The following is a 17,309-nucleotide window of genomic DNA, read 5'->3' as shown; positions in this document are numbered from 1 at the left end:
TCTCTGTCTCTGTCTCTGTCTCTCTCTCTCTCTCTCTCTCTCTCTCTCTCAGCTGCCATAACATCATCAATTTTTACTCCTCTTCACATTCCACATCATGGCGCTCTGCCCATGCACCTCTGCAGATGTGAGCCAACATAAACTTCCTTCTTTGAAGTTGTTGATCCCAGGCATTTTGTCGTAGCAATGGAGAGCTAACCAACATACCACCTCACCCTCCAGCCTGTGGTGAAAAGATGTGATTCTTAGAAAAATATGAGCATCAAAAAGAGTTCTGGGACATTCCAGAAATGAGAGTTCTCAGAGAGTAAAGAGAAGTTACATGACTGTTAAAACTTGGAGAGTTGAATAATTCATGCTGAGTCTTTAGATAAACAGGGATCGTATATACACTTGCCATCACTGCTGAATCCAAAGCTGTAGGAAGGAGCGACAGCCATGATAAACTGCGCAGTGAAGGAGAGTCAGCGAGCTTCTGGGTCCAAGGAGAAGAGGTGGCATGTGGTTATGACTTCGTGTTGAAGCATTTAATGGTAGTCTTACTGACTTAGTTTACAGAGCCATGAGAGAGTCGTCCCCCTGCACAGTGGTTTCCAGGCATCCTTCAACTAACCAAGGCTCAGCTGGTCTCCCTTTAGTTAGTTTGCAGAAAAAAAAATACCTCACTCAGAAGCAACCCAAATGCATTTCTATTGACTAAATGAACCTGAGTAAAAAGTAAAGCCCACCTCTCCCATTAGCAGACCTGGGCGAGCATTCGATGGGGAAGATAATGGTAAAGATGATATTGGAGAACAGAATCAGGCCCTCTGATCCCAGAGGAACTCCTGGAATAAACTCAAGTGTGACCCATGATGACCACAGAAGAGCCTGCCAGTGAGCTCTCTGCTTTGGTTCTCCCCATCTCTAAGTCACCCCACCCACTGCCATTTCATTACTGCTCACTAAACAGTCTCAGTCAGGGTACACCAACCAGAGACCTGGAGTGTCTCCCATTCCAAAATGTATCAAGTGCCTTACCTTCCCAGGTTCTATAGCACAACCCTCAACTGTGATTCCCAAATCATACCTCATTGTGGGCTTCTCTGCAGCCTGCGCTTCGGTTAGAAAGAATGGTCCTCTCTGGGCAAAGTCATGCAGTGTTTCTTTCTCTGCCCCTTTGTACTCGCCCACCGTTCTCCCCATTACACATCCTGCACCATCTTCAAATAGCAAAACCCAGCACCCTGAAGAGCCATCTAATCTCCATCTCTGCTTTCTTTATGCGACTTTATGCTTTCTAACCAAGAGCGGTACTAATTGTACTTTGCTTAGTACTTTAATTGCTTACAAGTCCCTCCAGTACTTTGCTTAGTACTTTAATTGTTTATAAGTCCCTTTAGTAGGTTATGAGCTCTTTCTCAGCCAAGGCAAGACACCCATTACCCTGCCACAACATTATGTAGGGACTACAGCAGGGCCCCAGAGAAAACAGATTCCATATGTGTGAGTTGAATATCATAAACAGTGACATACCATTTAGTGGAAATTATGGAATTATAGTGTCTGGTACATGTAAATTGTTTGAAAGGAGTTTTTTAATGAATCCATGCTGGGGAACTTTTGCAAACAAGAGGATATGAGAAGTGTTTCTGGTACAAATGACCTGTCAAATTCTTAGTAACACAGGTGGTATGATCTTTATACAAATGAATATTTTGCAGAAACCATGTAGTTGGATATGTTTGAAGCCATTCTAGTATCTGGCATGGAGATAACTTTTTTGTTAACATCCCAGGTTTGAGTTCCAGTTAAAAATTCTGCCAACTGCTCACCATGAGTACATCTGCAAATCTGTCAGCACAGTTATCATCTCTACAGTGAGGGTGATAATAATCATCTCAGCATGATCCACATAATGGAAGTGTATATTGAACCCTATTAGCCTATGGGGTTCAGACAAAAACCTCAGGTTCCTAAGTAGTATAGAATGGATAGATGGATGGATAGGTGGGTGGATGGATGGATGATGGAAAGATGGATGGATAGATGAATGAATAATGGGATGGATAGATCAATGTATGAATGGGACAGATGTCTGTTATTTAGCCATGTCTCTTTTGCTGGTAACTTTGCCTGTGGAAAGAATTGTTCCCATGGCCTTCATTTGGTTGTCACCAAGACGAACTTGGTGGTGTTGAAATGAAGGGTACTGCAGGAAGTTGCTACCATGACTAGAGTCAGCCATACTCTTCAGCCAAAGGGTCAGAAGTATCCAATGGCTCAGGGTAACAGTTCTGAATCCTCCAGGCTAAAGACCAGTGTAAGTTGGGTGAGGTAGAGGAGCTTTAGAAACCAGTGTTCTAGACCCAGTAATGAGTAGGAGGAAGAGGGAGGTCTCAAACTCAGACTCGTCACAATACGCCAATCTTCACGATACGCTAAGTAGAAAAGGCCCAACACTCACTTTCCTCAAAACATGCCTGAGCTCAAATTTAACATGGTCACATGAAAAAGGTGCAAGATTTAAAAAAACCTTTCCAAGACTATAAAAATCAGAGTTTAAAAAGGCTAAAATTGAATTGAGTTGATGTTCCTGATTTGCATGCTAGATAATAAAGGGGATATTTGTGCTGTGTTTGAAGAAAGAACGAGAAGGACTAAATAAGCCCACTGTCAGGAACGCGTGATGATGCAATACTAGCAAATGCCTGAGGTTATCTGAAGTTGACTCTTTTGCTTCTGTCTTACCCAGCAAAAGAAATGTTCTTCAAATGGTCAAGAAGGGTTAAAGGCAAACAAATAATACACAACAAAAACATCAAACTGAACCTGCTGGTGCATACCAGCAGTACTAGCTATTCTGTAAGTTGAGACAAGAGGATCAAATGTTCAAAGACATTGTGGCTATAGAATGAGCCCAAGGCTAGCCTGGGCAATTTAGTGAAACTCAGGTCTCAAAATCAAAAGTGAAAAAGAGGGCTGGAGATGCGGTTCAGTGGTGGATGCTTTCCTAGCCTGTTCAACAGCCTGGGCTCAGTCCCCAGCACCACCCACGAACCAACAAACAAAGGATCAAGGAAATGAAGGACCACTGCCTTAGTTGTGTACCACTGATGGCCCCACCAAGCATATCTAATACATAGTTCTAATCTGATGGTCACACAGATTAGCCCTGTTTAAACTAAATCAGTCAAAAAACAGAACTAAAATTCATGAATCTGGAAGAGACTGGAAGTATGAGGTGCTGATAGAGATGAGAAGAGGGTAGGGGGTCAGGGTATGTGTGTGCGCTTAGTCCAAAACCAGAGTAACGCTTCCATGAATGGACTTAGCTGTCCATGCCCAAGTGGATTGTAGACAGGGGGGGGGGGAATTCAGTAAAGAAAGTGATAACACAGCCACTGTTGGCAACATTTGGAAGTCACAGGAAACAGACTGGCACATGGTCTTCTTTCTGTAGACAAGAAAAATAGATTCTGAAAGCCTCAGAATGCAGAACTTTAGATCAAACCCACAAAGTTTATATTATTATCATTATCATTACTTTATATTATTATCATTATCATTACTATCATCATCATTCATTCATTCGTGTATTTTAGGATCGCCTGGAAAATAAATCTGGGATTCCTAAACACAAAACAGGGCTAATAAGAATAAGACACAGCAAGGTTTCTCTATGTACAACAATTTCCAAGGTGAAAGCTCAAGTAGGTGCTGTGAGAATAACATATCTTGACTTCAGGGGAATTTCATGAAGTATCTCATTTGCCTTTCCAAATGATATAAAAATGAATATGGCAGAAGACAACTAGGATTAGATCTGCTTTTAAATTTTCTTTCTTTCTTATTTTATGCATATGGGCATTTTGCTTGCATGCATGTCTATGCGCTGTGTCTGTGCACAACATGTGTGTCTGGTACCCATGGAGGCCAGAAGAAAGAGATGTATTCTCTGGAACTAGAGTTACAGATGTTTGTGACCTGCCACGTGGGTGCTGGGAATCGAACCAGGTCTCTAGAAGAGTAGTCAGGGCTCTGAGTCATCTAGTCCTCTATTTTCAAAAGGTCTTTAAGTCTGTAGTACCATGAATGAGCATTTGGGGTAGGGCTTCTTAAATTCATAGTCCCACTGTAGCCTTCACTGTCCAAGCCACATACACACAACTGCTTTTCATCTTGGACGCTGTGAAACCAGAGCCTACCTCAAGAAGAGAAGCATCTGTTTGGAACACACGCGCACACACATGTACACACACACACACTTTTTATTAAGTCACATCCAAGTTGAAAAGTTAAAGGAAATAGAAAAATAAAGGAGCCAGGCAAAAAAATAGGAGAGATGTGAAAGCATTTGAAGGAAATTGCTTGACATGGGGATCGGGCAAGGCCTGTTCCAGCTCTGAAAAGCAGGATTTGAACCCCATCGGTGGGACTCAGAGAAGGAGACAGATACTTGCCCTGTACTAGGAAAAACGTGGCGAGACATCCCAAAGCTACAAACATTTTTCTGAGAGTTAATGAGCTCCCTGTGGCCAGACCATGCTGGTGGCAGCTGCACTTTTATCGAAGGGATTTGTGAAGAGCGCTATTAAGCTGATAACTTGTCCTGCTGATATTCTGAGATTGTGTAAAAGCTAGGAAAGTCCCCGGGGTGCCAAAGAAATGGCTTTGTGACTGTCCTTATAACACGACCTTTGCATTTTGTGCCCCTCACAGCTTCATCACTGAAAACATGTTGTGTACTATATGACTCTCATAACTATTTAAAGTAACTCCCTCCTCAGATGCTGTGCATAATCGGCAAGCCTCCCATTCACTAACGGTTCCTCTGTCTTCTCCCCCCATTCGGCCTCTGAAAACATTGCTATGTGAAAACTGTGAGAGGGACATTTTGAAACAGGCTACGTTTACCACAGCCACCCAGAGAGTTATCGGTTATTAGAGTTAGTAGAGAGTGAAAGCTGTTTTGTGATTTACTTTTGTACAGAGCTCCAAAGCATAGACGTTACCATGACCCAGTCCATAGCCCATAAAAATGAATCAGCGAAGACAAAACAGAGTTCCGCCACAGAGGACATTGATAGCAAGAAGGCATTTTAAAAATGTATAATGACCTTAAAAAGATGACCCAAGTTTACAGTGATGGCTTTCATCTGAGACTTTGAAGTACTGAAAGTAAAGTCGCTTGCCGTTATGCCTCCTCCCTGAGCGCCTGCAGGCCAGTCACTCTCAACTCTGCTTCCCGAGCGGACAAAATACTATCATTTCTAGGTTTTTAAAGCTGGCACCCTGCCTCATTACTTTAAAAGTCAGCATGCTATAACATTCTTACTCCAAGGTCCATTTCTTCAAAAGCCCTTTTTTTGAAAATTCCTTCCCAGTTTAGCAGAACTTTAAATCCTCCTCACTAGGGTTTGATTCGGTGGTTTTGTTTTCCTATCAACCACGAAGACTGCCATCCAAATTGGGTTAAGCAGTTTGGGTCCTGTGTCACCTGGTACACAGGTGAGCGAAACTAGCTCTGGGCCATCAGATCAGGCCCCAGACTGTCAAGGGAACAAACAGGCTAAGCTTAGAGAGAAAAATCCTCCACAATTTTAAAAAAACGGAATGATTGTGGGTGACAATGTCAAATAGCTGTACAGTTCTCGCCAGATACCAAGGGATGCAGAGGAAATAGCCCTGGCAGAGTGGAAAGAAACTGAGGTGATGATCAGGTTGGGGCCTGTCCTGGGATAGGGAGTTTAGAATCAATCAGAAGCCACTAGGGATCTATTGGACGAATTCATCTGCTTATTAGTGTGCTCGCTTTAAAAAAGGCAAGACCTGGACTGGAGAGATGGCTGAGAGGTTAAGCACACTTGGTTTTGCAGAGAGGTCCTGGATCCATTTCCCAACTGGCAGCTCCCAACTGTCTATAGCTTAAGTTGGAGGATGCCCTCTTCAGACCTCTGCCTACACCAAGTGCAAAGGTATCGCACATAGCATACATCCGTGCAAAACATTTATGCAACTATAAGTAAACAGAAGGTAGTTAAACAAACAGGCGGGAATTGAATCAGAACAATCCTATAGGACACTCAGTCCTCCAGTCTCAAAACTGTACAAAAAGTACTGCGATGGGAGGGTGAGCCTAGGGTCAGGCAGAGGAACTCAGAGGTGCAGCAGATAGAGGCAGGGCAATTGCCACAAAGGCGTCTGTCTGTAGGCATAAGCCGGCAGGATTAGTGGACCACCAAGCTGACTTGGGAATTAACTATGCTGCAGCTGGAGAAACAGAGCTGTACCCAGGGAATATTCCCCAGAGTGCTGACCTGGCAGAGGTGTGGTGTTCCAGGATCAGGGCCTGGCTTCCGGATCCCGGGAGCTCTGAGAAGAGAGAGCACGTGTGTTCTCTGCTTCAGGGGAGCGAGCTCAGGAGACACCCAACCAGCAGGTTACAGGGTCTCCCGGGACAGAACTCACGATGCTTGAGGGTCTCTGACGCTGATGAGGACTGTAGCGTCCGAGGCTTCCTTCTGGGATGGGCTAAGGACTCGGAGGATATAATATAGAAATATGGAGGCAGTCAAGTACGGAATTTGCCGTAAAAGAGCAAAAATGAAAAAATGAAAGCCATAAGAGAAACAAAAATCATTGGATCAAGAATGAAGAACCGTAAATGTCAGAGCACTTGATAATTTTTCTAACAGACACCGTGTAAGTTTCCATGATCCTCCCTGCTCCCTCCTTGTTAAAATCCTAGGCGCTTGAGGGAATGTGTCCTCTGGGAGACTTTTCTGCGAGTGCACCAAAAACACAAGGCAGAATTACAGCTCTCCTTCAGGAGAGTCTAGGCACACGGGCAGGGTTTGTTTCATGGCTGAGGACAGAGACATGTCACTCTGTCGGCTCTTATTCACGTGGAAAGTTTTCAGTGCAGCCATTTAGTTGTTCTTTGAAAGTTCATATTCACAGCATCTACTTCACTGGGTACTGTTTATAAAACTCATCTCAGCTCTCCACTTATGAAAATAAACTATGACCCACGTGCTCTGCAAAGATCTGTTAAAAGTGGCTGTGTGCCTAAAAGATGCTTCCTTTGAAATCCACAGAAAACTTAGTTTGGGAGAAGAAAATCTAGAGTATTTGTTTTAGCTACGTGTCTTTCGGTGCGTGTCTGTCTTCTTAATGTGTTAATCCCGGAAGGGGAAACTGTGGCTCTCACTAGAATGATGGCATATTGGCTAAAAGTGTACATGACCTAATTCAAGTTTAATAGACAAGTGGTATTTTTATTGGCTCGTAAAATGCCAGGTATTTGCAAACTGTTCTGAGCCGTGAAGTCATTGACGTTTCCAACAGTGAAGGGCTGCTTAGGTTTGCTTTTAGTTTCTCCTTCTATTAATTACTGTATGTCTCTGCTTCCAGGCCCCGCAGCCATTATTTTAAATTAATTCTAGACTCAGTTAGTAGTAAATAAAAGGGCAAAGATCCTATTTCATCTGAGATGAGAAATAAATCTTAATTTTCTTCTCAGAGGAAGTGACTCAACATCTATAATCCCCCAAACTCAGGAGGAAAGAGAGAAGGCAGAGAGAACAGAGGGGGAGCCTCTCCTCGAGTGCTTCTGCAGCTATTATCTGTCTTTTCCTGCCGTGTTTAAATCATTTGTACTAAGACTGACCAGTGCTTCAGGAAACTTAGCACTGAGCTGCTATAGAAGGTTCCCATCTAACAAGTTCTCTTCTGGCAGGAAGCACATAGTGGTGGCAACCCAGACATAAGAAAAGTTCTGTCAGACTCCCTCCTGGTATATGTACGTCACAGAACACGATGCCAGTTCTGTCCCTGTCCTCACACGGTGGCCAAATGGAAAAGCAAAGCCAGAGGACCTGAGAGAAGGTGGGGAAACAAACCTAGAAAGTGTAATTTGGGCAAAGCCTTAAAATATATCATTTTCTTTGGCCACACTGCAACATACGAGTTTGTTGGCTCGCTGGCCTCTGTGGCAGCTCTGGCTTGGCACTTCCAGCTGGTTGAAGAGGCACCTAAGGAAAGACACTTCAAGATACTTGCCACAAGTCACACAGATCGACAGCGCCAGAGACTTAAGTGTGTATATTAGTTTCCACTTTCTGGTTTTTAATATAAATGTGTTAGGGGTATGTGTGTGTGTGTGTGTGTGCGCGCGTGTGCCTGTGTACACGTGCACACACCACAGCATGGGTCCTGAGGATTGAACTCAGGTTTTCAGGCTTGAGAGCATGTGCCTTCCCCATCCTGCTGGCTCCATTTTATTTTTTATATATACATAGTGGACATTTCATGGAGAAAGTCTAGGCACTAAAGATGAGCAAAAAGGAAAAAAATACTCATGAAAGACTCAGAAATTATTCAACTAGGCTTGACAATTTTTTCTACAATGCATATGCATGTTTGTGTATATATGTGTGTGTGTATATGTGTGTGTGTATACACACACTCACACTTGCATATATGCATGCACATATATACAAATTTTCTGAATGAAGATATTCTTACAACTTCCTTTTGGTTTTCGTTGAATAGAATACCAAAATTTTTTTCTACTCTTTTTATATGAAACTATTTTGATTTTTAAAAAGATTTATTTTTATTTTGTGTGGGTGAGGATCTGCATGTATGTGTATACTATATGCATGCCTGGGTGACCACAAAGTCAAGAAAACAGCATTGAATCCCTGAACTTGAGGTACAGAGAGTTGTGAATTGTCATGTAGGTACTGGGAACAAAACCTGGATGTTCCTAACTGCTGGGCCATCTGTGTGTCCCTGGATCTATTTCACAAGGACTTGTCTCACGACTGTACTTTTATTTAAGTAGCCCAGCTTTTTCAAGCACACCTGCTGTATAGAGTCTTTACTAACAAAAGCATCTTTAAATGAACACTTTTAAACATTTTTACTACACTTCATCATTTGTCATGTGTGCTCATACATGCAGATCAGCTGTGCTTATCAAAAGTGGAGAAGAATTTCAACAGCTGAGTCTTGTCTTTGACCACGGGGGTCATTGGTCTTGGCAACGAGAGTGTATATCCTATTTTGTGGCTGTGTAGCTTTGTGGTTTTGTGGGAGTCCTAACGATGGGAGCAGGACCTGTTTCTGATAATCTTGTCTGCGATGGAGATCCCCTTTCTCCTACTGGGTTGTCTCATCCAGCCTTAGTGTGAAAGGATGTGTCCAGTCTTGTTACAAACTTGATATGTCGTGCTTGGTTGATATCCATGGGAGGCCTGCCCTTTTCTGAAGGGAAATGGATGAGGAGTGGATGGGGGTTGGGAGGTTATGGAGGAAGGCCTGGGAGGAATGTAATATATGAGAGAATAAATTAATAATAAAAAGGAATGTATATCCACTGAGCCACTCTAGGGCCCTGAAATGAACATTCTTTTCTTTTAAAAGAGTTTTACTTTAATTTTAGCTGTGTGTGTGTGTGTGTGTGTGTCTGTCTGTCTGTCTGTCTTAGGTAGGGTTTTACTGCTGTGAACAGACACCACAACCAAGACAAGTCTTATAAAGGATAACATTAAATCGGGGCTGGCTTACAGGTTCAGAGCTTCCTCCATTATCATCAAGGTGGGAATGTGACAATATCCAGGCAGATATGGGACAGGAGGAGCTGAGAGTTACACCTCTTGTGCTGCAGGCAGCTGGGAGAAGACTGGCCTCCAGGGAGCTAGGATGAGGGTCTTAAAGCCCATGCCCACAGTGACACACCTATACCAACAGGGCTACACCTACAAATAGTGCCACTCCTCAGGCCAAGCATATATAAACCATCACACTCTCTGTCTCTCTTTCTCTGTCTGTCTCTGTCTCCATCTCCCTTTCCCTCTTCCTCTCCCTTTCCCCTCCCCTTTCCCCCTCTGTGTGTGTGTGTGTGTGTGTGTGTGTATGTGTGTGTGTGTGTGTGTGTGTGTGTGTGTGTGTATGTCTGAAAGTGTCTTAGCAGGTTCATCAAAACCTTGGAAACAAATCATTTTAGTCTTTCTAGCAAAACTCAGCCATAGGGTTCCACCCACAAATGGTCATCTTTCGGGACCAGGTCCTGTTATACTTAGGACAGCGATGGAGTATAAAAAGCAAGGCTGATTCCCATGAGTCTTTAGTTGGTGCATAGAATAAGAAAGAGGGCTTTGCATGTGGGAACAGGCAATAAAGTCCTGTTCATAATCTGTTTGCTAGACTGTTGGGGATGGGTTGCTGAAGGACAGCGCTATATCTAAAACATGATGTAAAATATGCATACAAAGATCTAGCTGTGCTCTGGAACACAGCACACTGAGGCTGCGATTTCAGTCCTGCCCTCACAATGACCTGAGCAGGCTCCTTGCCTAAGCTTCACTTGTTGCTCCAATGCTTATTCTAGTTTCATAAGGTTGGCCTATAAAATGAAAGCAACTGAGAACAGTACTTACTGTCCTGAAGTCCTCAGAGGTACTTGTGCTTGGTGAGTTAGTGAATCCATGCCTTTAGCAATGTGCATGAACTTTGTCTGACTTTCTGATGGGGAAAGACTCTCTTTATTCATTAAAGTTCACTGTTTATCTTTGGATTTGCTATTTTTTTAATTTTCTGTATTTTTCCATTCTCACAAAATGTCCTCAGGAGAAAGGTAGGTCACTGATAGTGCCGCACCATGCCAAGGACCTTGCACACAAAAATTGGTAAATCAGTATTTGTGGTCACAACCTACATTCTCCCCAGTGAGTTGAAGGCCACTCCGCCCAGGACCATGTCCCTTTTGCTCTCACTGTGTCTTTGCTTTGCATTTGGCTGCAGCCATCCTCCGCTACCTGAAGAATGACGGGAAGATCCATCTGGTGGTGTTCAACAACTTGCAGCTGGCTGATGGGAGGCGCCACAGGGTTCTCCTGAGACTGAGCAATTTGCAGAGAGGAGATGGCTCTGTAGAACTCTACCTGGACTGTGCTCAGGTGGACTCGGTGCACAACCTCCCCAGAGCCTTTTCTGGCCTCACCCAGAACCCAGAGTCCATTGAATTGAGGACATTCCAGAGGAAGCCCCAGGTAGGAACCCGTGAACAATTCTGCAAGGAGGAAAAATGGGTTTCTGTGGCCCAAAAGTTCCAGGTCTGTGCTGAGGAAAGTGTGTCAGCTCATTCCTGTTGGGCCCGTGCTATGTATTAGAGTCACCTGGAGAACTGCAAAATGTGTGTTAGCTAGCTCTCCTCAAGACAAGTTAAATTGGAATCTCAGGATCTGGTGCCTAGGCAGCAATTTTCTTTTAATTCACATTTAATATGAAGTCAAAAATTGAGGACTTCTGTTTCAGGTGAAATAGGTAAACTCCTTGGAGGTGACCTTTCAAACAGTTGTTCAGTTTAAAAGGAGTAGCTAAAATTAAGCAAATTATCTTTGTCTGACAGGACCCTGTACATTCTCTCCTCTTATTATGTTATTAGTTATTATTTTCATGCAGATTACAAAGAATGTCACAGAACATAGAACTGCCATTGGGTGAGAAGCGTAAGAAACAATATCTTTCTTCACAGATATTGGCAAAGCATTCACTAACAAAGATGAGCTTAATAATAGCTTTGTTCAATGCAGCCTCAAAAAAAGGGGGGGGGAATCCCATCAAAAATCCCATTGTCTTCTGTTTCATGCCATGTTGGTGAGATTTGTAATTGTCCTATCAGCAAACTTACGCAAGCAATTTTCTTTCCTCCTAGGACTTCTTGGAAGAGCTGAAGCTGGTGGTGCGGGGCTCGCTGTTCCAGGTGGCCAGCCTCCAAGACTGCTTCCTGCAGCAGAGTGAGCCTCTGGCTGCCACAAACACAGGTGGGAGCCCCTGGGCAGTGGTCCACTCACGTCAACATGGACACTTGTCCAAAGACTGGTCCCCTAGCCCAGATATGTCCTTGGGAGCACAGCAGCCCCTGCAAATGTCTGTACAAATCAGGCTCTTGGACAAAGTCCAAGCCAAGTAATCTTTTCACTGCCCTTTTATTTTTATAACTCACAAATATGGACCAATTAAACAACAGCATCAGTAGCATTATTTTGTTAGAGGAATTAAATAAATTACCTAAATTGAATTCAGAAACCCTAGATTTCAAATAATCTTGTCATAGCAATTATTTGAGGAGTCAGTTGATTTTTAAATCACTTAGAAATGACTGTCATCAATCAGACACAGAGGTGCATGCCTCTATTCCTAGGACTCATGAGGCCGAGGCAGGAGGATTGCCAGTTTGATAGGCAGGGGTGTAACTTAATGATAGAGTACTTTGCAGAGCATGCACAAGGCCCTTGATCTCTAGGCCTGCCAAGTGACACTGGCTGAACATTCCTTCCCTTTGTCTGTTCCTACAGGAGACTTTAATCGACAGTTCTTGGGTCAAATGACACAACTGAACCAGCTCCTTGGAGAGGTGAAAGATCTTCTGAGACAGCAGGTGAGGATCAAAGCCTGAGAGCACCGTCATACCAGCTTCCTGTGCTGGTGGGTGGAGTGGCCAGCTCACACAGGCAGGGAAGGACCTAGCCCTGAGCCACACCCCACAGTGTTCCACACAGCCCACCTGCCCCAGGGCTCCATCCAAAGAAAAGGGGATCATGCTTGTAGTGAGCCTCCACAGCCAAGATAGTGGGAGAGCCATCATAGGCTCCGGGCAGACTGTTGAAACCTTTCTTGGGCAGCCTTCCAGGGATACTTTCCTTCTGGGTTGTAACAAGTATTCCTTTGCAATGTCTTCTTTCTATTTCTCAGGTCAAGGAAACATCGTTTTTGCGAAACACCATTGCTGAATGCCAGGCTTGTGGTAAGTGCTTCTGTGGTGACCGGCTCATCCTGAGTGAGGCAATGCAGGCTAACGCAAGAGCTGAGGTGAGGCCACGTGATCTGAGGTGCGGTCATGTGACCGCAGCCTCTGGTAGTTCTGCACAAGAGTTGATGGGAAGGGACAAATTCATTGGGAAGCCACATTTCATTTTGTAGCCTACATATTCCACACGCGTTATAAACCTATGGATTTTTACTGGTCTTGTTTTCTAGGTCCTCTCAGTTTTCAGTCCCCAACTCCAAACACACTGGTGCCCATAGCTCCTCCAGCACCCCCAACTCGCCCAACACGCCACTGTGACTCCAGCCCTTGTTTCCGAGGTGTCCGATGTATGGACACCAGGGATGGCTTCCAGTGTGGACCCTGCCCAGATGGTTACACAGGAAACGGGATCACCTGCTCTGACGTGGATGAGGTAATGCTCAGATGGACAGAGTCAGGGGCCCTCTGGGTCTCTTCCTTGCCACTGTGGACCAAGAAGCCCTACTGTGTGTTAGGACCCCCTGAGTTGTCCTCCAGGCTCCATAGAACTGCGTCCTTAATGATGTCCCTGGGACACACTGAGCAGCAGCAGGAAGCCTTAACGCACAGCTGCAGCCATGACTGCCACTTTTCTGTCTTCCCAGCTCTTTTACTTGACTAGATCACTGCGTTGCTGTACTGTCCACTTTCCACTCCAATATCTTTGTTGATTATTTCTCTGAAGCAACAGATACTAGAAACCTGCACATATGGAACGTAAGGGTTAGGGTCTTTGTTCCAGAAGTTGTGGTAGCTTTCTTTGGGCTTCATAAAACAAAGGAGCAGAGGGACTCTCACGCCAAGCGAGTCTGTTAGGGAGGCCTGAGAGTAGCCAAGCACCCAAGGATGGAGCCCGTGAGAGCATGCCCGCTGAACAGCCAGCAGGCAGAGCTTCAGACGGAAACCGGCAGGACCGTCATCTGTTCCTAGTCTGGTCACGCAACATTGCTCATAGCCGGTAGCAAAGCTGCCCCCCAAATGCGCCTTCCCTGTACCAACAAGAAGGCAGCTGAAAGGAGAAGAGGAGAGACGATGTCTCTCACAGGGCCCTGAAGGCTAATGGCTGCTCAGCTGACCCCTCAACCCCTGCATCCCCCAGCTCTTGCTAATGTGAAGTTAGGCTGGTCTCTAGGAAATTTTCAGCTGAAGAATAGGTCCTGCACACGTTCCACAGAACTGTATCTGGTTTTTATCTGTGAGCTGGAATTTTCCTCCTTTTTGAGAGGGCAATAAATGCTCATGTTTTTAACATTAGTTAAAGTTTTTTTTTTTTTTTTTTAATAAATAACGGAACCAGATTGTAGGCTCTTTTTAGGTGGCTTTGGAATAGGCACGACCTGGGCAGGGCTGAGAAGCAGGCTCTCCCTGAAGGACCCTGTCTAACAGTAGAAACTCCTGCCCTGCCTCAGTTTCCATGCAAGCTCACAGAGGCTCAGGGTGTCATCTAAATGCCCTCTGATGATTAGGGCAGTGACACAGGCCTTTCCGGGGAATTTCAACATGCTGGGGAGCTTGCCATACCTGGATGGAGACTGGCTTATGTTAAAGATCAATTTAATGTTGATACAGCCTCGCCTGTAACATAGTAAACAACTCCCGGGCAACCCAAACTGGGTGAATCAGAGACTCAACAGGTAACTATGAAATCGGACATTTTACTTTCCTTTTGTCAGTTTTACCCACAGAATATAAAAAAGCAAGTAAGTGTGTGCAGATAGACTATGGAACGTTCCAAGTTATTTCCCCAAAAGAGCTAAAGACTGATCACTTTCTCTCCCCAGTGCAAATACCATCCCTGCTATCCAGGTGTGCGCTGTGTGAATTTGGCTCCGGGTTTCAGATGTGACGCCTGTCCAGTAGGTTTCACAGGGCCCATGGTGCAGGGTGTCGGGATCAACTTTGCTAAAACAAACAAGCAGGTGAGCAAAAATGGTCATTTTTTAATTCATTTCTCATTATCAGACAATCCCCCAGCTTCTCAGCATAACCTGCACCACCGTGAGCAGCCGGTGCCTTGTGGAATATTGTGGTGTATGGTGAGCCAACAGGGAAGGGTTGTTTTGTTTTTTGGCTCCTTTCTGAGGGCATATGCCCATAAAGTCTAGAAAGAAGAAGTTGTTAACGTTTGGGTAATGGGGTATCTCTGGGAAAGCAGTAAATGTAGAATAGAGGATGCACAGAATGATTTTGGACCTGCTTGGTTGATAGCCTTTGGACATCTTGTCCTGCAGAATAAATTGAGAATCTGAGAGGCAAATAAAAGCTTGGGGAAATTAGATCACTTTATAGAGCCGTTGTGGCCAATCAGAAGCCGCTTTAAGAAGAGAGGGTTTAAAGGGGTGAGATTATCCCCCGAGGAAGCCTACCCATCCTCTTACATAAGCTATAAATTGCCAGAAAGCATCTCAGTACAGCATGGCGATCTCCATTTATCTCCAAATGCTCGACAATATCTGGTCATTATTTAACTGACTGACTGTGAAATGCTTTTTGATGTTTTCAGCCCTTAAAAATGGTTGGTCTATAAATATATTTTACTACCTCAGGGAAATGATTGGCTCTGAAGAAGGGCAAGGGGTCATTATTTCCTTGCTGCTTATCAAAGGATTCTGGAGGGCATCATTTTTTTTCAGGCTAGAAAAAGAAAGCAAACTGGACGCAGGATTGACAAGGACCTACTAGGATAATGAGCTAAGTTTTTCTTCTCTCATAAGGCCAAAATCTCTCAGACTAAACCAAGGAAGATAGCAAAATGCCATATAAAATGCTTGACATAAGCTACTAAGGGATACTTCCTATTGGATACAAATCCATATATGTTATATATATATATATGAATTCCAAACCCTAATTGTGTGTTATATATGTGTGTATGAATGAGTCACTTCACTAAAACTTTATAATACATTTAAATGAATTGCCAAGTTCAGTAGAAGTCAAAGAAAGTATTATTCTAGGGCTATAAGGGATGTCAGTGCCATGCCAGCACAGGATTTCAGGAGCAAGGGCTTTCAATGTGTACATGAAGGCAGTGGACATGAGAGCTAGGAGATCTAGTATGTGTGTATGTATCTTACGTAAAGCGAGGATCCTCAGCGAGCTTCCCTTCCCACAACACAGAGATGGGAAAAGTCAGTAGCTCAAAGGAGCAAAAGAGTCTGTTTGACTTTGGCTTGTCTACCACTCAGCACAGAGCCAAGTTCACACCATTTAGTTATAAATTCCAACTCTGTGTTATCAGTAAAACGTACCTATTTGCATAAAACCTTTCAGAAAGAGTTACATTGCAGAGCCATAGCCAATCAGATATACCGCTGTGTGCAGAAGATACCCACAACCAGGCCCCTCAATGTGCACAGGCAAAATCAGGGCTACTGTGAAGAAACTGTAATAAGGAAACTTGATAAACATCAACTGCCTATAAAAGGGTCAGTGCTGTGGTTAAAGTAAGGGGTACAGTTAGGAAAAATAGACAAGTATGAAAAATATCTAAATAAAACTAGGATTGGTGCGTGTGTATGGTTTCAAGGCTGACCACTTTGCACAACCAACACTAGGCTCCTACCTGGGAGGAGCTAAGTCCCTCCTCCTGGCGCCTTGTCTAGGGGTGGGATGCCATGGAAATTTTTCCCTACCAGGTTAATATATCCATCGATTCTGCTGGTGTTCTGGTCTTATTTATGCAGCCATTTTAGGAGAGACTGTTTCCACAGAAGACTTCCTAGCACCCTGGCTCTTGGAAGATTTCCATCCCCTCCTCTCAAACAAACATTCTCTGAGCCACATATGCAGGAGTCATTTGTGTGTATTTGTGCACATGCATACATATATGTGCATGTAACAAATATCATCAAAAAAGAGGCTATTAGCTTGAGCACAGTGGAGCATGGAAAGGGCTCAAGGAGTATGCTTTAGAGGGACTGAAGGGGGAGAAGTGATGTAATTCTATTTAAATTAAAAACATTTAAAAAACAAACCAAAAGCTCAATAAAAATCCTTCTTTTAAAGAAAGGAAACAGGCTATGATCAATTAAAAGTACAAGAACTGAATTTAATAACTCAGTATGAGAATGTTGCAATGGATCACACCATTATGTGTAATTAATATATGATAATAAAAAATGTTTATAAAAACACAGTCAATTGGTGAAACAGATTAGACACAGCTAGCTGGAGATTCATCAGCTGAGAAAGGATTTGGAGACCACCTCCTGGAATTTAGCAAAGATACACAAATAAGATGGAGGGGAGGGACTGAAAGAAACTATTGTGAGAATATTCATGATTTATCTGATGGTGGATCCAAAGAAGGACTAGAAATAATGAAATTTAGTTCTAGAATTTTCTAGAACTAAAAAAAAGATAGGAATCCTCAAAGGTGAGGGAGGAATCCTCAGAGGTGAGGGAGGAATCCTCAGAGGTGAGGGAAGAATCCTCAGAGGTGAGGGGGGAATCCTCAGAGATGAGGGAG

General features: G+C 43.8%; 1 protein-coding gene across 1 annotated transcript in view; it reads left to right on the top strand.

Moving 5' to 3' along the window:
- Thbs4 (thrombospondin 4) overlaps positions 1-17,309 on the top strand; it is a 43,471-nt gene that overhangs the window by 6,705 nt on the left and 19,457 nt on the right. The window contains exons 3-8 of the mRNA XM_021180088.1: positions 10,792-11,039; positions 11,705-11,813; positions 12,348-12,430; positions 12,745-12,796; positions 13,030-13,232; positions 14,620-14,757. Coding sequence (XP_021035747.1) covers positions 10,792-11,039; positions 11,705-11,813; positions 12,348-12,430; positions 12,745-12,796; positions 13,030-13,232; positions 14,620-14,757 — 833 coding nt within the window. The remainder of the gene's footprint in view (positions 1-10,791; positions 11,040-11,704; positions 11,814-12,347; positions 12,431-12,744; positions 12,797-13,029; positions 13,233-14,619; positions 14,758-17,309) is intronic.

The sequence above is a fragment of the Mus caroli genome, chromosome 13 (assembly GCF_900094665.2).
Source record: "Mus caroli chromosome 13, CAROLI_EIJ_v1.1, whole genome shotgun sequence".
Classification (NCBI taxonomy): domain Eukaryota; kingdom Metazoa; phylum Chordata; class Mammalia; order Rodentia; family Muridae; genus Mus; species Mus caroli.
Note: the sequence above shows the minus strand (reverse complement) of the source record. Positions and strands in the feature narration are given on the sequence as shown.